Here is a 23,048-nt window from a genome sequence, read left to right on the forward strand (position 1 = left end):
AGTCATAACTACTTGTATTAAAAAAAAGGCTGCAAATTAGTGAAGTACACATTCAACTTAAGGAGTTAGGACAAAAATAAGAGACTAAACCCATAGAAATAGAGAAGGAAATAAAACTAAGAGAATAAATTAAAATATAAAAAATGGAATTCACTTCTTTGAAAGCACTAATAAAACTGACAAATCTCTAAGAAAACTGACTAAGGGGGCTTCCCTGGTGGCACAGTGGTTAAGAATCCGCCTGCCAATGTAGGGGACACGCCCTCGAGCCCTGGTCCAGGAAGATCCCACGTGCTGCGGAGCAACGAAGTCCATGCACCACAACTACTGGGCCTGTGCTCTAGAGCCCGCGAGCCACAACTACTGAGCCCACGCACCACGACTACTGAAGTCTGCGCGCCTATAGCCTGTGCTCTGCAACAAGAGAAGACACGGCAATGAGAAGCCCACGCACCGCAATGAAGAGTAGCCCCCCCGCTCACCGCAACTAGAGAAAGCCCATGCGCAGCAGTGAAGACCCAACGCAGCAAAAAAAAAATAAATTTAAAAAAAAAAGAAAAAAAGAGAAATTGCAAACCACTGGAATTTAAAAAAGAACTATGGATGTGGCAAAAATTTAGAGACTATTTTATGCCAATAAATCTGAAGATGAGGAAAAACGGTAAAATTCTCAGAAAAGTAGAAATTACAATTGAGTCAAGAAGCAATAGGAAATATGAACAATAAATAGTTAAAAATCTTCCCACAAACAATAAAACAAGGCCAGACAGTTTTACAAATAATTTCTAGCAAACATTGAGAACGTATTATTCTAAGAGAAAAAGAACAAAACACTCCTCAACTTAGTATTGTTTCTAATAACAGAAAATTAGAATAACCTAAAAAATATATATGTAAAATGTGGTATTAGCAGTTAAAATAAAGGAACTAGAGCTACAATCTATCAAACATAAATGAATCTCAGAAACAATGTTAAACCAAAACCAGCAAGTTGCAGAATAATAGGCACAATATAATTTCACTCACACCAAATTTTAAATCCAGCAAAACAATTTCATATAATGTTTATGGATGTATAAATGTGTGATCAAATTATTAAAACCTAAATGATAAACACTGTATTCATAAGTTGTTTCCTCTAGGTAAGGTATCTAGTGGGAGGTGGTAGGGGAGAAGAATCTTTATCTGTAAAATTTTATTTTAAAGAAAAATCACCTAAAACAAATATGGTCTACACAGCTACACGAGTGATTTTATATTTGTATATTTTAAATATTTTATGGAAAAAAAACTTTAATAATAACCAGAGAAAATACAACAAAAAGTAAGAACACGAGGTAGTATTTACTGAGTGCTTACATTATGCCAGAACTGTTCTAAGTGCTTTACATATACTATATATTAATTCATGTAATGCTCATGCCAACCCCATGAAGTAGGTACTATCAAGCATCCTCATTTTGAACATGGGGTATTGAGACACAGATGTTAAGTACATCATATTGCTGTTTTATAATCCTTTGGAAAACAATTTGATAATACTGATCAATAAGCATACCTGAAAACCTGTAAATCTACATCAAGATATCTATCTTAAGGAAATAACCAAAAACATACCAAAGATTTGTATACAAAAAGAAAGAAAAAGAAAAAACTCTATTGGTGATTAAAGGGAAAATGTTAAAATACCTACAATATACATAACAGTGAAATAGTTACGGAGCATCCATATGATAGATTATCAACAGCCAATAAATTTTGGAAAGAATTTTTAACATAGAATAATGTTTTTGTTAAACAAAAAAATAGAAAATTATTTATATGGTAGTTCTCAACTGTGTAAAAAAATACACCTAGAAGGAAAGACCGGAAGGAAATGCACAAAAATGTTATAATGGAGGTTACTTATGGGTGGTAAAATCACAACGGTTTTTTTTCCCCCTCACATATGAGCTTAACAAATTTTTTAGTATATATTGCTTTTATAATCAGGAAAAACTACAAAAAGAAAGAAAAGTGTCTGTCACATAGAATCAATTATGCCAAACTAGCTCCATAACTCCAAACACCAAACTGTGGGCAACTTGGGAAGTAGGCACAAAAATAAAGTTTTGCTTAGCATATCATGAAATTGAAAAAGAATAGTCTGTATTACTTCTAATAATAGCTTTTACTTACGTGGTAATTGTGGTGTTTTACTATCATGTGAACGGAAGTCTTCATGAGGGACAGACTTGTCATCCTAATTGCAAAAAAGTTTATTATATGGTTAATATATAATTAAAAAGATCTGTAACATAGAAGAGAGCAGATAAAACATTTGAAGAGGTTGGAGAGTTGAAGTGATATACAGGAACTCACCATTTTCACATGCATAGGTCTATCAAACAAAAACTGCCCATTGAACATAGCTGTTGGTTCAGTCAAGGAAAGCCAGTTAGGCAACTATGAAATTATACTTGAACACAAACACATTTTTAATAATCATATTTAGCATCAGACTATCTCTAATATTTTAAAAAACATCCTTAGTATTTTACTTATTTGTATTAGTCTCTTCCGCATACTCAAAAATCTTCAGTTCTTTGCTTTATAGTTTTATTTTATAAATATCTTTAATTCAACCACTGCAAAAAGAAAATTAACAAGGCTTCATTTAAAGCAACTGTATTAACGTACAATGAATTACATTACTGTCAACAGCATGTACACAATTAGTTGTGGTAGGAAGAGAAAGTAGAAAAAAGTTCATACCAGGCCTATACAATATGGCTAATTCAAGTTTTAAGAGTGACTTTAGTACTTGGACATAGTAAAGGTTTTATGTGCTGGAGACCAAATTCTAATACATATTTCTAAGCCAGGCAACCTTAAATTCCATAATCCCCACAAAACGGTATCAAACTTCTTCAACCTTATTAAATAATGCTAAAGTGTAAATCAGGATACAAATTGCTTGAACTGCTTCAATTGCTTGTTCAAAAGTGACTGTGCCCATTCCTCTGCTCTTGCCATCTTTGTCTTCTTTAATATCTGCCCGCTTTACAGTTCCAGCTATGCTGAACACTTCCTTTAGCTTCTTCCAACCAACTTTGAAGTCAAGCTTAATATAAAATTATATAAAGTTACACACCTATTAACTCCTCTCCCCACTTATAAATAATACAAGTCTTTTCTAAACTCTCAAAAAGATAAAGAACTATAATTCTTGTTAAACAGTATATCAATAGTATTCACGTAGAAACATCTTAAATTATTAAAGATCGGTTAAGCTACATCTACATTGTTCCTTACCCTTATTTTTTTTAATTCCCAAAACAGTCTCTCAGAGCTGCTCAATCCTGTTTTGTACATTTGAAACTTTCATATCTATTTTTACTGACAGAAATTCAGATTTTGGAAAGTATGGTTGATATCACTGACTTCCAAAAGCTTAGAACAAATGACAAACCAACTACAACATGTACATTCACAAATATCAAGTATCAAAGCTAAAGAAAGAAATCCATTTACCAATATGAACAAAAATCACACATAATGTAAGTACATAATTTCAAGAACTGCTTAAGTGTTTATAAATTCCACAGTTCCGTTTTAAAAAATCCTAAATACTTGTATTTACACTCTGACCTTATATTTATGGACTTAAATTGGGTATGAGTTTACAATAATTACTGTTTTGCTTAGTCAAAAACAAGCAAAATGTTCTATAAACCTATGACCCATTCATCTAATTAAATAATCTCATGATTAGAGCTAAATATCTGAATGGCAAATTTTTAGAGTAAAGCTTAAACTTACATTAGCAACAAAAATTGTGGAACCAAGTCTACCAGCCTGCAAATTACTGATAACCTCAGGAGGAATGTTTGGATTATTGAGAATGGAAGGTGGTAAATTCATCAATCCCGATCCCATGTCGGGTACATGTCCTCCTGGAAATGATCCTCCTGTTCGTTGCAGTGCCCTACGAGCATTTTCTCCATCAGGATCCTATAACACACAGTGAATGTTAAATGCCACCAGATACATCAGTAAGTCTATATCACTAAAATAACAACTTCAAATTCTACAGCAGCTATCCCAACTGGCTCAATTAGTGGCCCTCTTGAAGAGTGAGCTTTTTTCTCATCCAGAGAATTCAGTCCCATAAAAACCTGTGGATAGACAAGAGATTTCAGTCTCCAGGGATGTCAATTAAATATCTCTTTCCAATCACTAAAGTCACTTAAGAACTTGAAATTAGTTTAATTTTGCCCTCATACAGGTATACAAGTATATGGCACACACACATAAATCCACATAACTCAAAGAGGAACAAAATACTTACTGTGACTCTTATTCCCACCACTATATGCCCAATGTAATGACAAATTCATACTAACTCAAAGCTTTCAACAGAAGAACAGCCTGTTATAAAACCCAGGAATACTGGGGTAGAGGGGAACTGTTATAATGCGGAAATTTCATTCCCGAACAAAATACAATTATCCACTTTCCAACCTCTTTCCATCCTCAACAATGATTATGATCTGAGATGGAAGGAGAAGGGACATAAAGAAAGGCATGAAGAATGGTACTAAACATTGTTTGGTTTTTGTTTTCTTAAGTTCGTTGACTTTTAAGAGAAATATGCTGCCTTTAAACAAAGCAAAAAAGGCAAGCTTAAACATACTTCTCACTCATCTCAGTAAGTAGAGTACAAAAAACAAACAAAAACCAAATAAACACACAGATAGACTATCATCTGCAATACCAAATGATTATGATATATGTAACCATCAACTCTACTCTGCTGGCCTCCATCTGGGAATACTAATAAAAAGAAAGTTGGATGACTTTAATAAATTTTCTAGGAAGGCTGGAAAATAGAAGGTGAAGTGAATGTAAGAATAAAGGTATTCTGGCATCCAATGTATTCCATCACCATGAAGAAATAAAAAGAAATACAAAAGCAAAGAAATTAATGTTTTGAAGAATGCTATAAAACTCTTTTAAGTTAACAAATAAATGCTTCAGGTCTAAGGTTTCAAAATCTTGCACAAATACAAAACTTAGAATAGTGGTTACCTATGGGGGAAGGAGGAGGACATAGCAGGGAAGATGCTTCATGAACCATTATGATAGTCAGATTGTTTGTCCTTCACATCTTAACATTAATAAAACATTGTTATATTTTGATTTTTTAGGTATGATATATATATAAACATATATACACACAAAAATATGAACACACATGTAAAACATATATAAAATACAAATTATGTAAAACCACCTACTATGTAGCATGATTTTCATTCCTCTTTTCTCCTTAGATGTCAGCCTGCCAGTCACCGCCTGCTACTGCTATGAGAGGGCCTCTAATAAGTTTACAATTGCTACTAAACCTCACTTAATTAAATTTAAAAATGCAATTCTAATATCTGTTAATGAATATCGGAAATATACTTTTCCCTAGACTCGAACTAGTATTTCTCAGCACTGACCCCAGCCACCCACGTGAAAATCAGATAATTCCAAGAAAGGGACCTTTAGAGATATTAATCCGAAAAAGTTAACTGAATAAAGAACACCTCATCATTTAGCCAGGCCAAACTCAACCATTTTTCTCTTTAGGAAGTAAAAACTGGGAGTATCCTATATCAACTTGGATCACATAACTCTATTATAGGGTCTCTGAAATATTACTGAGGATCTACAATGTGTTAAAACTTAAAAGAACACAAACAATACGGGCTTGGCCTTTAGCATCCAATAAACTTTTTTTCCAGTTAAAAAAAGACACAGAATCTATAATACTTGTCTTTTTTTTTTTTTTTTTTGGCCACACTGTGAGCCTCGTGGGATCTTAGTTCCCCGACTAGGAACTGAACCCCAGCCCTCGGCAGTGAGACCACGGAGTCCTAACCACTGGACTGCCAGGAAATTCCATATAACACTGGTCATTTGAAGAGGAATAGGAAACATCATAAAAAAGCAAGTCATAATTCTCAAAATAATAATTTCCCAAATGGTGGCTATTCTACAAATGTCACCCTTATGGGAAATTATTAGGGTATCAGCACATTTCTGGAAAACTGGTCCTGGCTTATGCATAAAAATTACCAAATAAATGGCTGGCACAGATTACAACAGTCTAAACTTTCTCTACCAATTTTCTACATCTCAGTCAAAATATTTAAAAAGAAAGGAAAGAATAAGCCCCTAGGCTCAAACAGAATTAGAGAAATTCAGAAGCTGACTCCAATAAAGGGATATGGGATACCTGTATTTGTTGGCAGCATGGCCTTTAATTTTAAGCTATTATCATCTCATATCCAGGAACAAGAGACCAAGGACCAGTAACACTCCCACCTTGGGCAGGAATAACAACAATCAAAATTATTATTACAGGGACTTCCCTGGTGGCACAGTGATTAAGAATCCATCTGCTAATGCAGGGGACACAGGTTTGAGCCCTGGTCCAGGAAGATCCCACATGCCGCAGAGCAACTAAGCCGTTGCGCCACAACTACTGAGCCTGTGCACTAGAGCCCGCGAGCCACAACTACTGAGCCCAAGTGCCACAACAACTGAAGCCCGTGCACCTAGAGCCTGTGCTCCACAAGAGAAGCCTCTGCAGTAAGAAGCCCGTGCACTGCAATGAAGAGAACCCCCCACTAGCCGCAACTAGAGAAAGCCCACGCAAAGCAACAAAAACCCAATGCAGCCAAAATAAATTAATTTTTTTAAGTTAAAAAAAATTATTATTACAGCTAACATTTATTATGTAGTTACAATATTTTCAGCACTGTGCTAAGTGCTTTATATAATTATAACAAATATGTAACATTTATTGTTTTATATATATTAACTCTTTGAGTCCTCATAACACTATCAGATAGATTCTAGTATCATACCCATTTTAGTGATAAGAAAACAGAGGAGTTAAGTAATTTGCCCTGGGTCAGATTCTCTGATGCCAGAGCCTGAGTTTTTTTAATCCTCATAAATGTATCTCCATTTAATCCTCATAAAAACCCTAACTAGGTAAGTATTATCTGTATACTAGCATAATTACTAAGGTTTAGACAATAACTCAACTAAGTACACAGCTAGAAAGTGATAGATCTGGGACTCAAACCAATACCATACTAAATTAAATTGTGACTGACAGTACTGCTCTACAATGATTTGCATCCATGTTGGTGGAAACTCTTCAGGGACCCAAAGTTACATCCTCCATCATTTTTTACTATAGACTTTAGCAAGGATATATACCTATGTGGTCTGTGATCAACTATTCAGTAAGATCAACAATATGAACTAAAGAAAGACATGAAAATGACTTCTATTCAAGTTAATCATTTCCAAGGTAAATTACACCTAACTGTAAACAGGTTTTCATGTATCGTCCAATCATTCTTTTTGTCAACATATTTATACACTGTTTCATACAACGGGAACATCTCCACTTTAAAGGTTTCCAAGTTCCAGTTATAAATTTCACTAACCGATTTATAACTTTTCTTAAATTTTAATCTGGGATAGTTTCAGGTTAATTTTATTAAAAGTGAGTATCAATTTTATTCAAATCCATAAGGTATTTGCATTATTAAGCAAACTTTAATTATCAACTAGAATATCTACAATATTTCTTAAATCTAATAACACAGTCTAAAAACTGAAAATGTTTATACCAAGTATAAACTTGGTATAAAAAAGTCAGCACCTGGGTGCACGGGGAGAGGGGATTGGGAGCGCTGCTTGGGAGAGCTCCGGGGACGGGCGCGAGCCGCGGCTGGGGGTGCGGAGCCCAGGGGCAGACGTGGGACGCTGGGGCCGCTGCTGCCGCCACCGGGAGGCCTGTGTGCGAACACAGGTCACTAGCCACACGCCCTTCCGGGGAGCCTGTGCAGCCCGCCACTGCCAGGGTCCCGGGATCCAGGGACAACTCCCCCGGGAGAACGCACAGGCGCGCCTCAGGCTGCAACTTCTCGCTGGCCTCTGCCACCGCAGGCCCGCCCCACACTCCGTGCCCCTCCCTACCCCCGGGCCTGAGTGACCCAGAGCCTCCGAATCAGCGGCTCCTTTAACCCCGTCCTGTCTGAGCAAAGAACAGACGCCCTCCGGCGACCTACACGCACAGGCGGGGCTAAATCCAAAGCTGAGCCCCTGGGAGCTGTGAGAACAAAGAAGAGAAAGGGAAATCTCTCCCAGCAGCATCAGAAGCAGCGGATTAAAGCTCCACAATCAACTTGATGTACCCTGCATCTGTGGAATACCTGAATAGACAACCAATCATCCCAAATTAAGGAGCCCTGTGGATGAAAGGCTCTTGGTGCTGCAGCCAGGAGTCAGTGCTGTGCCTCTGAGGTGGGAGAGCCAACTTCAGGACACTGATCCACAAGAGACCTCCCAGCTGCACATAATATCAAACAGCAAAAATTTCCGAGAGATCTCCATCTCAACGCCAGCACCCAGCTTCACTCAACGACCAGCAAGCTACAGTGCTGGACATCCTATGCCAAACAACTAGCAAGACAGGAACACAACCCCACCCATTAGCAGAGAGGCGGCCCAAAATCATAATAAGTCTACAGACACCCCAAAACACACCACCAGACGTGGACCTGCCCACCAGAAAGACAAGATCTAGCCTCATCCACCAGAACACAGGCACTAGTACCCTCCACCAGGAAGCCTACACAACCCACTGAACCAAACTTAGCCACTGGGGACAGACACAAAAAACAACAGGAACTACGAACCTTCAGCCTGCAAAAAAGGAGACCCCAAACACAGTAAGATAAGCAAAATGAAAAGACAGAAAAACACACCGCAGATGAAGGAGCAAGATAAAAACCCATCAGACCTAACAAATGAAGAGGAAATAGGCAGTCTACCTGAAAAAGAATTCAAAATAATGATAGTAAGGTTGATCCGAAATCTTGGAGATAGAATGGACAATAGAATGGACAAAATGCAAGAATCAGTTAACAAGGACCTAGAAGAACTAAAGATGAAACAAGCAACGATGAACAACACAATAAATGAAATTAAAAGTACTCTAGATGGGATCAATAGCAGAATAACTGAGGCAGAAGAACGGATAAGTGACCTGGAAGATAAAATAGTGGAAATAACTACTGCAGAGCAGAATAAAGAAAAAAGAATGAAAAGAACTGAGGACAGTCTCAGAGACCTCTGGGACAACATTAAACGTACCAACATTCGAATTATAGGGGTTCCAGAAGAAGAAGAGAAAAAGAAAGGGACTGAGAAAATATTTGAAGAGATTATAGTTGAAAACTTCCCTAATATGGGAAAGGAAATAGTTAATCAAGTCCAGGAAGCACAGAGTCCCATACAGGATAAATCCAAGGAGAAATACGCCAAGACACATATTAATCAAACTGTCAAAAATTAAATACAAAGAAAACATATTAAAAGCAGCAAGGGAAAAACAACAAATAACACACAAGGGAATCCCCATAAGGTTAACAGCTGATCTTTCAGCAGAAACTCTGCAAGCCAGAAGGGAGTGGCAGGACATATTGAAAGTGTTGAAGGAGAAAAACCTGCAACCAAGATTACTCTACCCAGCAAGGATCTCATTCAGATTTGATGGAGAAATTAAAACCTTTAGAGACAAGCAAAAGCTGAGAGAGTTCAGCACCACCAAACCAGCTCTACAACAACTGCTAAAGGAACTTCTCTAGGCAAGAAACACAAAAGAAGGAAAAGACCTACAATAACAAACCCAAAACAATTAAGAAAATGGGAATGGGAACACACATATCGATAATTACCTTAAATGTAAATGGACTAAATGCTCCCACCAAAAGACACAGATTGGCTGAATGGATACAAAAACAAGACCCATATATTTGCTGTCTACAAGAGACCCATATGCTAACACATATATATGGAATTTAAGAAAAAAAAAATGTCATGAAAAACCTAGGGGTGAAACAGGAATAAAGACACAGACTTACTAGAGAATGGACTTGAGGCTATGGGGAGGGGGAAGGGTAAACGGTGACAAAGCAATAAAGAGGCATGGACATGTATACACTACCAAACGTAAGGTAGATAGCTAGTGGGAAGCAGCCGCATAGCACAGGGAGATCAGCTCGGTGCTGTGTGACCGCCTGGAGGGGTGGGATAGGGAGGGTGGGAGGGAGGGTGACGCAAGCGGGAAGAGATATGGGAACATATGTATATATATAACTGATTCATTTTGTTGTGAAGCTGAAACTAACATACCATTGTAAAGCAATTATGCTCCAATAAAGATGTTTAAAAAAAAAAAAAAAAAAAAACTAGAGATCAGCAGATTTGAGGAGAACAGAGGAAACAATATAAAAAAAAAAAAAAAAAGTCAGCACCTTAAGTTTGTCATCTTTAAATTTCTGTGTCCTGTAATTTTTTAAAATCATACACCCCTGCTTATAATAACTTGGAACAAATCATATACATAGGATACTGCTTAAGGGCAAATAGGAAAATCATGTACAAGCAAAACTATCATCAATTATATAATGCTTTAGTAAGCATCTACTCTTTAAAAAAAATGCTGTAATCAGATAAATAACCTTACTAGATGAAAATCCAAACAAGACATGTCCTTATAATTCAAATGTTTAAATTATTCCAAATATAAGAAATCTTACCTCTTTGATATTCAAGGGTCTTCCGCTAAGATCATATTTGTTCATAGTTTCTAGTGCTTTCTTGACAAATTCTTCATCTTTGAATTCAACCACACTTAATGGGGAAAAAATTTATAGGAAATGTTTATGTACTAAGATTTTTTTCCAATCATAAGTTTAAATTTGACTTAAGATACATAAAAAAAGAAAATTCTTACCCACAACCCTATATCCAGGTAGATTTGTCAATATATGCAAAAGAAAAAAAGTTCTGGATCAGTAGATGAAGTTAATGGCAGATTCTAACATTTAAATCATTAAAAATCAATAATACAATCATTCTTTGTCTTTTAGACCTCCAGAATATAACAGGCACGTGACCACAAATTTTCTGTAAATTTTCAGATCTATCTATTTAAGATTGTAGAATCTAGCATCTAACAAGTTTGGAGCACATTTTTACTTTTAGATGATTCTTCTTTAAAACTGAAGTAATGTCATCCCACAAATTCAATCAAAAGTAACTCAAGGAAGTAACTGAAGGCTCTCAAATACCTATCTTTACATTGTTATGAATATTTTTGAAAGATATATGGTACACAAATAATTTTTAATGTAAAATTTTCAATTTTATTAAAATCAAAATAGGAAATATTAATCTAATGTTAAAGTTCTCAAAACTGGCTGCACACAATTTAATAGCATCCAGTTGTAAGTATATTAAAAAAAGAACTATGCTAAAGAAACAAATTAGTAGAATCATTTTTTATATAATTCCTTGTCAATATTACTGTTCAAAGTGCCATTTGAATGTGATGACAAAGTTTTTATTTCTCATGCACCCAACTGGTTTTTGCTAGTATAATTAAACATTGTTAAAAAGCTTTCCATTATATTCCTCAATATATTGCTTTCTTGCTAAAATTCAAAATCTACTATCAACCAATTCCTTCTATGTCAATTTAATCATCAATGTTATTCATACCAATTGGTCAGAGCACTGCCTTTTATGTAGTCCTGCAGGCTACCAAATTAGGCTCTTCAGTGCAAGTTTCAAATGTACATTCTGAATTAACACCTTTAAGCTATAGGCCTCTCATAGAACTCTTAGGAAATATTATCAATTCAGTGATTTTTAAAATATCCTTAAAGACATCAAAACACAACAAAAAATATCCTATATTAAAATCTATTGGCTAAGAAGCATTACCTTAGAGCATTAGAAAAGTGAACGCCCTTTATGAGCATTTACAAAACCCATCCCTTCAAGGCAGCTAGTTTGGTTTGTATAAGTGTCAGACTTGCTAGTATAAAGCCTCAAATCTTTCATAATAAAGTAAAGCAAAATGAAACTTAAGTTTCCAAAAACTGGTACAAGTATTATACAAAAAGTAAACTGCTGAGGAACTTTTAAACCTCAAGCAGATGATTGCCCACAGCACTTACCCTTGATTTTCCTTCCGCATCCTTAAAGAGCTCCACGTATGTAACCTCACCAACTACATAAGACATACAAAAGGAAGATACCAAGAAACAATACATTTAAACACCAATATCTTGCTTTACTGCACACCTGTGCACAACTCTACAGAAAAGCACCTATTATTCACCAACAATCAAAACCAGACCAACATACCTCCTGTCAATGGCTATGTAAATTTAACTAATTTTCAGAAATGTACATCATCCACATTCTCTAAAAAAGCTAACAACCATATTAACCTAATTCATGCTACAGATCATATTTTGGCCAGCATGATATAGTTGGTGAACAAATGCACATATACATACAAATGGTCCCTTAGCCTATCATATTAAAAACATCAACATTAGCACTTTTCAAATAACTTTGGTCGCCTACACACAACAGCTGTTTTAAGGTGACTTTCTACCTGAATGTCTTCAATCTTGTTTGCCGTCAGTAAACTAAATTTACAAGTCATGCTTCACAGCAAGCCACACACTTTCTAAATAAGGTCAATGAATAAAACCAATCAAATAGTTGTCACCTTACAACAGATACACCAATGCAAAATTTTTTTTATTTATTAGAAGAGATCAGCCTCAAAACCAAGTAAGTAGTTTGCAGGACTGTTGAAACTCAATTTTTCAAGAGATAACAAAACTAACTTTTACAAGATCAAGTATTAAAAATATTTTTCCCCAAAATCAACCGTGTATATAAAATGAAGGTTTTCAGGTTATTCTGAAAACAAAACTGCAACAGCAGTAACACAATTTTAATATAGAACTGCAGAGACAGCATCATGGCATTCATGACAATGCAAACAAAATGAATTCCACAGCCAGATTCCAGACTCCACCAAGATAATAACAAAACAGCTTTTGGAAAAAAAAATAATCAGACCTTATTATTCATACGTTAACACGCTAAATATATTGCTTACCTAATGCAATAGGCCTTTAAAAATCTATAAAAACTTCAACTAGACAAAGCAATCACTTTAACAAAATTCTTGGTGGCATGCATATGCTGGTTCGCTACTACCCCACTAAAATGGCAAAAAAAAAAAAAAAAAAAAAACTTCATTTATCCGTACTACCTTGTAATGAAATTGTGTCAAGTGAAAGAAGAGGAAAAGATTAATTTATGTGTCAAAAAAATCAATTTTTTGAGTCTGTGTGGCTAAGAGGAATAAAAAAAAGTTTGCTTAGCTCCCTCTCATTCTATATGAAAATTATCCAACAATGGGTTTCTCAAAAATAGTTACCTTTTTCTCTCATTAGATCTTTAATGGCTTGCCATTTCATGTCATATGGGATGTTGCTAATAAAAACTCTGTTACGATTTGGACCCTTCTTTTCTCCAGTGCCTGAGTTCTTATCTTTTGAATAAGGATGAAATCTGTTGGCTTTCTTATTTCCTGTAGATTTTTCTTTTAATTCAGATTTCTCTTCTTTGACCGATTCATCATTCTCCCTGTGAATTAAAAATAAAACAAAAAACAGAACAACAGAAAGAAAACCTCAGCAAGGGCTTCCATAATGTAAGTCTACGTTAAATAAATATTTCATATTTATCACTTCACTTCACAAAATTCTCCCCTAAGTTAGACCTCAGCAAAGCAGCTGGAGAGTCAGCCTACTGGCTTTGAAATTACTCAATGTCTTTTCAAAGCAATGATTTGGGCATATTACCAAAGTTCTCATTTAACAACCCTCCTTTTATTCTGTATTAAATAGCTGCAGCATTCAAACAAACCTAGTTTTTCCCATCATACTACTTAATAAACGTTGTTAGAACCTGACAAGAGGGTAAAATGGGTGATTTTATTCCTAGAGTATATTAAAACTTCCACCTTTAATGGAGAATTAACTTTCTGGGCCTCATTCAGAACTCTACAAAAATTAATTTGCAAAATGAGACCCAGAAAAAGTTTCTCTCTTAAAGGTTAATGGTTTCCTCCCAAAACTTTCCTCTTCCACTGCTTTAAGAACATAATTAAAACATAATTTTATCTATATACTCCCATACGACTCTCATAATTTTTGTCTCTTCCCAAATTGGTCAACATAGAAAAATGATAAGGTATCCTATTTTCATGCCCAATATTTTCTGTGTTTTAATCTATAAACTAGGATAGCATACTTCATAGAATCATGCCATTTTTATTAGTAGTATCACCTAAAATGGTGGGATGGGATGGAGAAGGGAAGCAGTACTTAAATGCAACATGAACCAGAATTTTATAAATCTACTTTTTTTTTTTTTTTTTTTTTGCGGTACGCGGGCCTCTCACTGTTGTGGCCTCTCCCATTGTGGAGCACAGGCTCCGGACGCACAGGCCCAGCGGCCATGGCTCAGGGGCCCAGCCGCTCCGCGGCATGTGGGATCTTCCCGGACCGGGGCACAAACCCGTGTCCCCTGAATTGGCAGGAGGACTCTCAACCACTGCGCCACCAGGCAAGCCCTACAAATCTACTTCTTAATGAGGTCCTAACTGGAAAAATATTTAATTTATAAGATTGCAATCACATTACAACTATATGATGCTATCCACCAAGCACCTATAACATGTTAAGTATACACTTAAAGCAAACCCTAAAGATAAAAATCTGGAGATACATTTTAAAAATGCAATTTACTTCTCAAAAGTAATTTTTTTTTTACAGAAGAAATATATTTCTTTTAAGGCACTAATTACCCTAGTGAATTTAAAACTATTTAATTAAAACTTCGATTTTAAAGCAATTTTTCACAAACATATACTAAGAAAAATCTCTGCGAATGACATCCAGGAATCTAAATCTTTTAAAGCTTTCTGGATTATTCTGACAACCAATCAGGTTTCATAATCCAGGCTCTATATTATCTTCTAAGCCAAGCGACTGTGGGAATCTATACATTGCAGTGCTCCACACACACCTCTTACTGTAGTCATTTGTTCCACAATATAGTGAAGTTTCCAGACACTGTTTTTCTGAGCAGGTAACAACGCAGCCATAAATACAGTATGTAAAACTCTACGAGAACAAAAACTATTTGCATTGGTGTCAGCAGCATCTAGCGTGGTAACATGTGTTTGATAAATATTAATTTTTGAATGAATAGTCAATTAAGAACCCATAGATGATGCTACTGTCTGCCAGAAAAACTGCTAAAATCAAGGAAGACACATTAGGGCCAAACATGCTTTGCTACCTCTTTAGACCTTGACAGGGACACCTTCACTATCAAACATCTTCCCTCATCAGAAACAGCATGCCTGGAAGCAGTCTTCTCAACTGTCCAACTCTAGCAAGTACCTACCTGTCTGAACAGAGTGGCACTCCTATAAATGGCAGCAAGCAGTCAAAAAGCCACAGAGCACTTTTCTCTGGTTTCTGAGTACAGTGGATACAAGAACAAACCCTTCTTTTTAATCCCCCAAAGAACCTATTTACATAACAGGCTGAATTCAATGAAGGTTTTTTAAAATAAACTAAGTCTCTGTTCAGGTGAGCAGACATCTATACAGTCCCTATCCAAATACACCTTCCCCTGCCTATTTTATTCCTAGATGAAACCAACTGTGAAAACTGAACAAAGTTCTGAATCACTCGCTATGTTCTTTTATTCTTACATGGATGTTGTAAGCTTACAACAATCTAACAATTTCATTAAGAGGTAAAGTTATTATATAGGATATGTTCTTTATTACTCAAGGGATGACCAGAGGGAGAGATTTCTTCAAGCTTTCCCCAATTAGTGGCATCTTAAAGATACTGTTAAACTGCTCATCTACAATGCATAAATTAAGATTACTATGGAAGGTAGATCAGTTTAGTTGCTAGAGGTGTAGTCTGATTATTAAGAAAGTGAACTGTAATTACTCAATTTCTGAACTCATTTCTAAGTCATAAATACACTATGGGAAAGACAGTAAAGATATATGTGAAAACTCGTAGGAAAATTATACTACATAATATCAAAATATTGGCACTATATCCAGAATTCCATGTAATAATTCCAGAACTATTCATCTAAGCAATCTCCCTTGTAATGTACTTGAAATAAAGACTGTGATGATTCTAAGTCACAAAAACATTATCTACTCTTAAGACTAAATTATGTCTACCCGAATTAACATCAATTTCTGAAAAATCAGTATCCAACATCAAATGAGGACACACAGTTTCAATATGTGACTTAAAAAGCATAATGCTATGAGATCCAAAATCAAGCCCGGTTCCATTCTTTACTCCTAATATAATAAAAAATACTACTCTACTTCAAACACTACACCTTGCACCAATACTTAATATTTTATACAACCACTGTAATGTAACTCTGAATCTCCATATGCTCCAAGGTGTTACTTAGTCACACATGAATAATAAAGAGTTATAACAATACTGCTATTTTTCTCTCTATTCACTTAAGGAGAGCTAGTATACCATTTTGGCATAAAGAAAAAGACGAGACCTACGGAAACATGTTTAATTTCTTGTCAAAAGATGTGAACATGCCAAATAAATCCTCTGTACATGAGTTTCATGATCATATAAGTTCACTTCTGCATTTCTTAAATGTTTATTGCACCTTTTTAAATATAAGGACTTGGGAAATACAAACAGGAGTAAGACATAGCTGTCTCTGACATAGCTGCCTCCATCCTTAATTACTATGAATTAACCTCAGTAAAAATCATTTCAGTCTTGATGACAAACAGCATTCTGTCCACTTCTAAGCAACATATATTTTAAGGCAATATTTGGTAATTTTTAATCACCTCTATGAATTCTTATCATTAAAAATATATGGTGAATCAACTCAAGGTTTATGTGTTGGGTTGTAAACTACTCCAGTTGGTGCCCAGAGTCGAAACAAAAAAAGGCTGTTAGACTGATGCAGGTAAATGTCCCTAGTTATTCAGTGTGAGTGACCCATGATAGACCATTATATGTTCTTAAGGAATAAGCAGTACAAGAAACCTCTGACAGTAAATTGGCTTCTTTACTCAACTGGGAAAAGAGGGAGAGAGATGAATTATAAGCAATATGAAAAGAATCTGCATTTGTATTTACTGGTAACATTGCTTCACCTTATGTTTTCCTCTTCCTCAATCAGAAGTGAAAGGGATTCTTTTCCCACCTCTGTCCTCTTCTGTCTAGCTAAACCCCAGTGAGACTTTAAAAGGGATTAGAGCCTTTTAGATCTAATGGAGGTTTAGATACCAGCTTTATCTGTACCAAGACTATTAAACTAATCATACCCAAGTATAGCACGGCTTCTCTCCATAATTCAAGGCTGTACTTTTTGTTCAGGAGGTGGCAGGCCCATATTTAGGTATAAACAAAATGCTTTTATCATTCTACTAGTTTTCATTTGTATTTATGATGCCAAATCCCTGAAAGCCCACATTTTGGCAGGCAGGGTAGAAAGTGCTTCATTCACTTTCTGGGTCTTCAGTTACTAAGTGCACCAGGTTCCACCTCTATTTTGCCTGGAAGATACTGCCTATCCTATTCAAATCCAGTTGAGAGCAAGAGTACATAACAGAGCTGGGAAACCTACCTTATCTATCTGCAGTCAACCCTTAAACAGACTGGTCCAGGTCTGTTCTTACACAGGTTCTTATACAAAAGAAAAGTAAGAACATTTACCTTTCCTATTTTTGTGTGAACCTTATATTCACTTTCACTTTCTACTAAATTTAGTGTTTTCACTAAATTATTAACATACTTTCAACTTCAGGTTTAAAGAGCTGGGCATGTGCAAATCAAATGCCTGACTTCATATTCCCCCTATATAACAAGAACAAAGGGGAGCACAGCATTATTATGGATTCGAATCGACTACATTCTTTATCGGTACTGATGACAGCTGCAATCTTAAAAGTAGTGGGGTTTTTTCAACTAAAAAAGATCTTATTTTACCATTTTACCAAAATTAATATCCTACCATCCCGCACTGAGTTTTTTTTTAAAATAGCCTGCGTGGCTGACAAACAGGGGGAGGGAGTTGAGGGGGGGCGGAGCAAGGCACCACGCACAGTTCCCTTTTTAAAGTACCTCTTACCAATTCAAGGGTAACAATGGATTCAGTCTCACAGCATATTACTAAACTTCCTCTTGCTATATATCAGTTAAGAAATGAATACATACTTTAGAAAACAACAGTGAACTTATAAAGCTCAGAATGAGGACGGGGAGATGGGGGGATATTCCTTTTACAAACGTCTTCGGTGGTTAAGAGAAAATGTCCGATGATGTCATCCCTAGTTACTCCCTAGTGATGAACACTAACTACTGGCCTTTAAAAGGGGGACCATTTTTCTGCAAACTGTGGCGGCCGCCGACCTCTGCTGAAAGGTTTTCCAGCCGAAGTCAGGGAAGAAGGGGTGACTCACGGTCTTGGGCCAGAAGCAGGGAAGGAGCGCCAGACCCCAGGCCCACACCCGGGATCCCCCGCTTCGGGGCGGACGGGGAGGGCCGGCTGCACCTGCACCTCCCGCCGCCCACGGCCCAAGGCTCAGCCCTGCGTGGGGCCCCCCGGTCGACTTCCCGCCCCCCCCACCTCGTCCCAGTCCCCGGAGGAAAAGACAATACATTTTAACGCCATTGGAGCTGCTGCTGTGCTGCGGCGGTTGCTTCTCCTGCTCGGGCGGGTGAGGTTCTCGCCGGGGCTCGCCCGGCGGCTCCGCGGGCTGCCGATGCGGGCTGTCGTTGCCAGCTGCCCTAAGCACCTCGGGCTTGTCGGCGTCGGCCATCCCGCCGCCACGGCCTCCGCCTGCGCCGCCTGCGTTGAGGGGCTCCGAGCGCCACAATGGCGGCGGCTGGGAAAGCGGTAACGGATCCCGATTTGAAAAGGCCCCGAGCGCTCAGTTGCCCGGATCTCGCGAGAACCGGTCGGGGCTTGGAGACTGGGAGATGGTGTGAGCTGATGGGGGGGAGGGGAAGGGAGGGGAGGGGAGGGAAGGGAGGGGAGGGGAGGGGAGGGGAGGGGAGGGGAGGGGAGGGGAGGGGAGGGGAGGGGAGGGGAGGGGAGGGAGGGGAGGGGAGGGGAGGGGAGGGGAGGGGAGGGGAGGGGAGGGGAGGGGAGGGGAGGGGAGGGGAGGGGAGGGGAGGGGAGGGGAGGGGAGGGGAGGGGAGGGGAGGGGAGGGAGGGGAGGGGAGGGGAGGGGAGGGGATGGGATGGGGTGGCGGGCCATGACCGACGCGGCAGCAATCGGCCCTGCTTCAGCCCGGGGAGGGCTTGATTTGTCCAGAAGCCCCTGGTGGGGCCGTGTTCTCACCACCAGCCCCATCTGTCGTTTGGCACCCAATGGGGTCTTCGCTTAAAAAAGTCGGCTCTGGGTGTTTGAAATCCCTAGAGTTCTCAAACCCAGACTATTCTAACCATTCCGTGTAGGGGCAGTTTAAATTAGAGTAGCACACACAGCTTTGCATCTTTAAAAACGTCTTCAAATCTTCGGACTTCCCTTAGAAATCCTTTGAATCATGCAAATAAATCACTTGCCACTTCAATGCCTATGCACCCTGTGGACATTCAATAAATAGTTATTGATGACAGGTTGCAATTCACCAAATGAATGGCTTTGAATTTCTTTGAGTTCAGGTTGTTCTTGAGAATGACGCCATGAGCTTACAAAAAGACTAAAGTTTTTAATTCTCCAAGTAGCAATCAATGAGGAGAAACTATACTTTTCATAAGAAATCTTCTACTAGATTGGCCAATAATGGACATTTTGGTTTTGGGTTGTGTTTATTATATACTGATGGAAATTATATTTGAAGCAGTTATAGGTTCTCAAACAAATTTAATTACCGTATGGAATTTTAAAATATAGTCATAGAGTTTTTCCTCTAAGTATGAAAAAGAAACCCATTAAACTTAATTCCTAACTTGGGAGTACTATAATAATATTTCATGTTGAAATAAACGTTTGCAGCTGAAAAGTTCAAAGACTTTACCAAATCTTTCTTTTCATAAAGAGACAAACATGTATGATTTACATGCTTTGCAGAATATCATGCACACATTAGCAGTAAAGCTGTATTAGAAACTAACACTCAGGTAATACATAATTTCTTCACTTTCCCCCATTCTTTGACATTTCAATGTGTAGGTTTTTTCCCTGGACTAAAAAATGCCATAAAACATCCAACACTATGCCAGAAGAGTTGAGCTACTTCATCAAACACACACACGTAAGAATCAGGACAATTTTAATCATGATGAGTACAACTGGTAAAATACTGCTGTTTAGGGTGCTACTGACATTGTTTCATACATACAACACAGGCTATTATAGTTGCTGAATGAATTGTTTTTCCTCAGTCAATCCCCTAAGATTTAGCTTTCCGAGTACAGAAAGGGCATTGGATTTTGACACAAAAAACCTGGGTTAGAACCCCAGCTCTGACACTTTTTGCCTGTAACTCCTTGGGCAAATCACTTAACTTCTCAATCTTTCCATAATAAATAAGGATAATAATACCTACTTAGCAAGATTAAGATGAGGATTAAAAGAAAACACTTTATGTAGGGCAGAGTGCTATATGAATATAAAGTAGTATTACAATTCCCTTTCTCCAGGCTGAGCAGGGTTTTAGTCAAAGAGAAGTCAGGTGATATTCATAGAACTGAATTGTAGGTACTTTGAAAACATTCATCACTCGTTATTCTTTGGCTATTGTTGAATTGAGATAAAAACTTAACCCTGCAGTCTCTAATATAGTATATTCTTGCAAAATCCTTCAGTAGATTCAATTTAATATTTTTAGGAGGTCTTTATGCTTAAAATAGAGTAGTAGGCACATGAGGAATACAAAAATGAGTACAGCCTATTCTGTTGGGAGAGAACATTTATAAAAAGCACTGTTTGAGTGCTGTAATAGAGATAAATGTGAAGTGTAATTAAAAATTTATTTAGAAAAAGAGGAAACTGGCTTGCATGCTGTAGTGTGGTAATTAAAATATTTCATTAAAATATTTATCTTGATTACTGAGCTTTCTGGCACCCCTTAAATGGTGTGCCTAAGACAAACACCTCCCTCACTGTACTTTAGCCCTACTCCTGATAAATGCATAAACAGCAGAGGTTAATTTCTATAGGCAGGCCGTGAGAACTTCATAGAAGAGCTGAATCTCAAAAGATGGAGAGAATTGGGGCAGCTTCTGAAGAGAAAATGATTAATACCTACTATTCCGTCTGAGGGCTCTGTAGATCGATCTCGCCTCCCTCGCTTGCTATTAATATTGTACTTTCCTTAAACCTGAAAAAAATAAAAAAAGAAAAAATTTACTAACATCCTATTGCTACATTCCATTTCTATATTTTCCTTCCTTCCTTATTTACTTTTTTTTAGTCCATATACACATACTGAAAAATCCTCGAGTTAATGCTTTTAGCTTTTATCTTCTCACAATTCCTACTGCAAAATCTTTCCTTTGCAATTGCACAAAATGTATTACCGATACAACCTCACATAGTTTTATCTCACAAATTGAAATGTGTGTGTTTACAGTTGTTTGTAATAGAGTAGCAGAAGGAAGACAGAAAGGAGAGAGAGGGAGAACCATTATACATATCTGGAAACTTAACCCTAAAATTCCAAAATATTTTCAAATAATACTTTAATATGTGTATCATTTAGGAATTGTGTTCACCTGCTGGTAACAGAGCCTAGAAATAACAGTGTCTTAAACAAGATAGAACTTATTACCCTTTTAAGTAAAAACAGTGCAGAGGGAGGCATTCCAGAGCAGATACAATAGCTCCACAATGACCATGAACTCAGGTTTCTACTATCTTAACCTTTCACCATCCTAGTGTGTGGCTAACATTTTTAAGGTCACCCTATGGCCCAAGATGGCTACAGGAGATCTAGGCATCTTGTCACATTGGAGACCAGAAGCAGTTCAGAAAGGAAGAATTCTATCCAGAAATCTCACCCAACACTTCGACTCACGGGTTAGAACTTGGTGACACGACACACCCAGCTGTAAGGGAGGTGGGCAAATAATTTTTCAGCTGGGCTCACTGCCTAGGGTTCTGCTACCAAAGAAGAGAATAGAGTAGCAACTAGCATCCTTTTAATTTGCCTTAAAGAACTGAAGGCAAAGATCAATAATATGAAGTCAAAGAAAAAGTATGCTAAGATTTTTAAGTCAGTTTACTTGGCTTTACAAAATGAAAAGGCTGGATTTGAAGCCACTGTTTCCAAACTTTAGAGAATTGGAACTTAGAAAGGAATTTATAACTTTAAAAAATACAACAGGTTATACTGAAATCCATATATAATTTACCTTTTCACCATAGAATTCTATGGTGAAAAAGTGGATGTTGGTTATTGTCACTGGAAAGAACAGGTCTATTCTGACAATTAACTACTTATTGTCTCTCTCTTCCTTTCTCTCCCTTTCTCTCTCTCTCGTTCTATTACTCTGCTTAACTTAGGAGTCTATTTTTTAGCATTTACCATTCGAAAATTACATACTGAAGAAAGTTCTCTACTAGCCAAGAGAAGTTTAGAATTAAGCAATTATCTGAATAATCCAGGCAGAAATTCCACTTTCACCTCAATTATTCAAATAATTCAGATAATACCAAGAGTTTTGCTTGAATTCCTTAGATAATTGTTTCATTTTTCCACTTTACAATGCTATGGTCATTGCCCATTAACAGATTTTCTATTGATTTTTGTAAGCAATATTGGGACAATTCCTGGTAACTTACTTGAGTCTCAATTTTTATTCACGTTCTAATTTCTTAACTTAAATCACCCTGCCTTTTCCTCAATCTCACCCCAGTAACTCCATTAAAAGGAAGATCAGAAGAGCAAATTTCCAACAGCTCTGCCCTACCTCCCTTCCTATAGGCATAGTTACTCCCTCCTCTTGAGTAATTCCATGAATTAGGCTTCATTTGCCCAAAGCCATGGATATTGTATGGTAATATTTTTAAC

At 37.2% G+C, this 23,048-nt stretch overlaps 1 protein-coding gene across 2 annotated transcripts in view; it reads right to left on the minus strand.

The window, feature by feature from the left end:
* MYEF2 (myelin expression factor 2) overlaps positions 1-18,901 on the minus strand; it is a gene marked incomplete at its 3' end in the record, with an annotated part of 34,044 nt that extends 15,143 nt beyond the window's left edge. For both annotated transcript variants that reach the window (XM_082647438.1, XM_082647437.1), the window contains exons 1-9: positions 18,687-18,901; positions 13,367-13,575; positions 12,081-12,133; positions 10,853-10,860; positions 10,656-10,749; positions 3,802-3,993; positions 2,950-3,103; positions 2,362-2,411; positions 2,179-2,242 (exon numbers count right to left, since the gene is read on the minus strand). In XM_082647438.1, the coding sequence (XP_082503564.1) occupies positions 2,179-2,242; positions 2,362-2,411; positions 2,950-3,103; positions 3,802-3,993; positions 10,656-10,749; positions 10,853-10,860; positions 12,081-12,133; positions 13,367-13,575; positions 18,687-18,847 (985 nt within the window). In that variant the 5' untranslated portion in view covers positions 18,848-18,901. The remainder of the gene's footprint in view (positions 1-2,178; positions 2,243-2,361; positions 2,412-2,949; positions 3,104-3,801; positions 3,994-10,655; positions 10,750-10,852; positions 10,861-12,080; positions 12,134-13,366; positions 13,576-18,686) is intronic.
* Positions 18,902-23,048: the final 4,147 nt, after the last annotated feature.

This window comes from Grampus griseus (assembly GCF_964374135.1).
Source record: "Grampus griseus genome assembly, chromosome: 2".
NCBI classification, from domain to species: domain Eukaryota; kingdom Metazoa; phylum Chordata; class Mammalia; order Artiodactyla; family Delphinidae; genus Grampus; species Grampus griseus.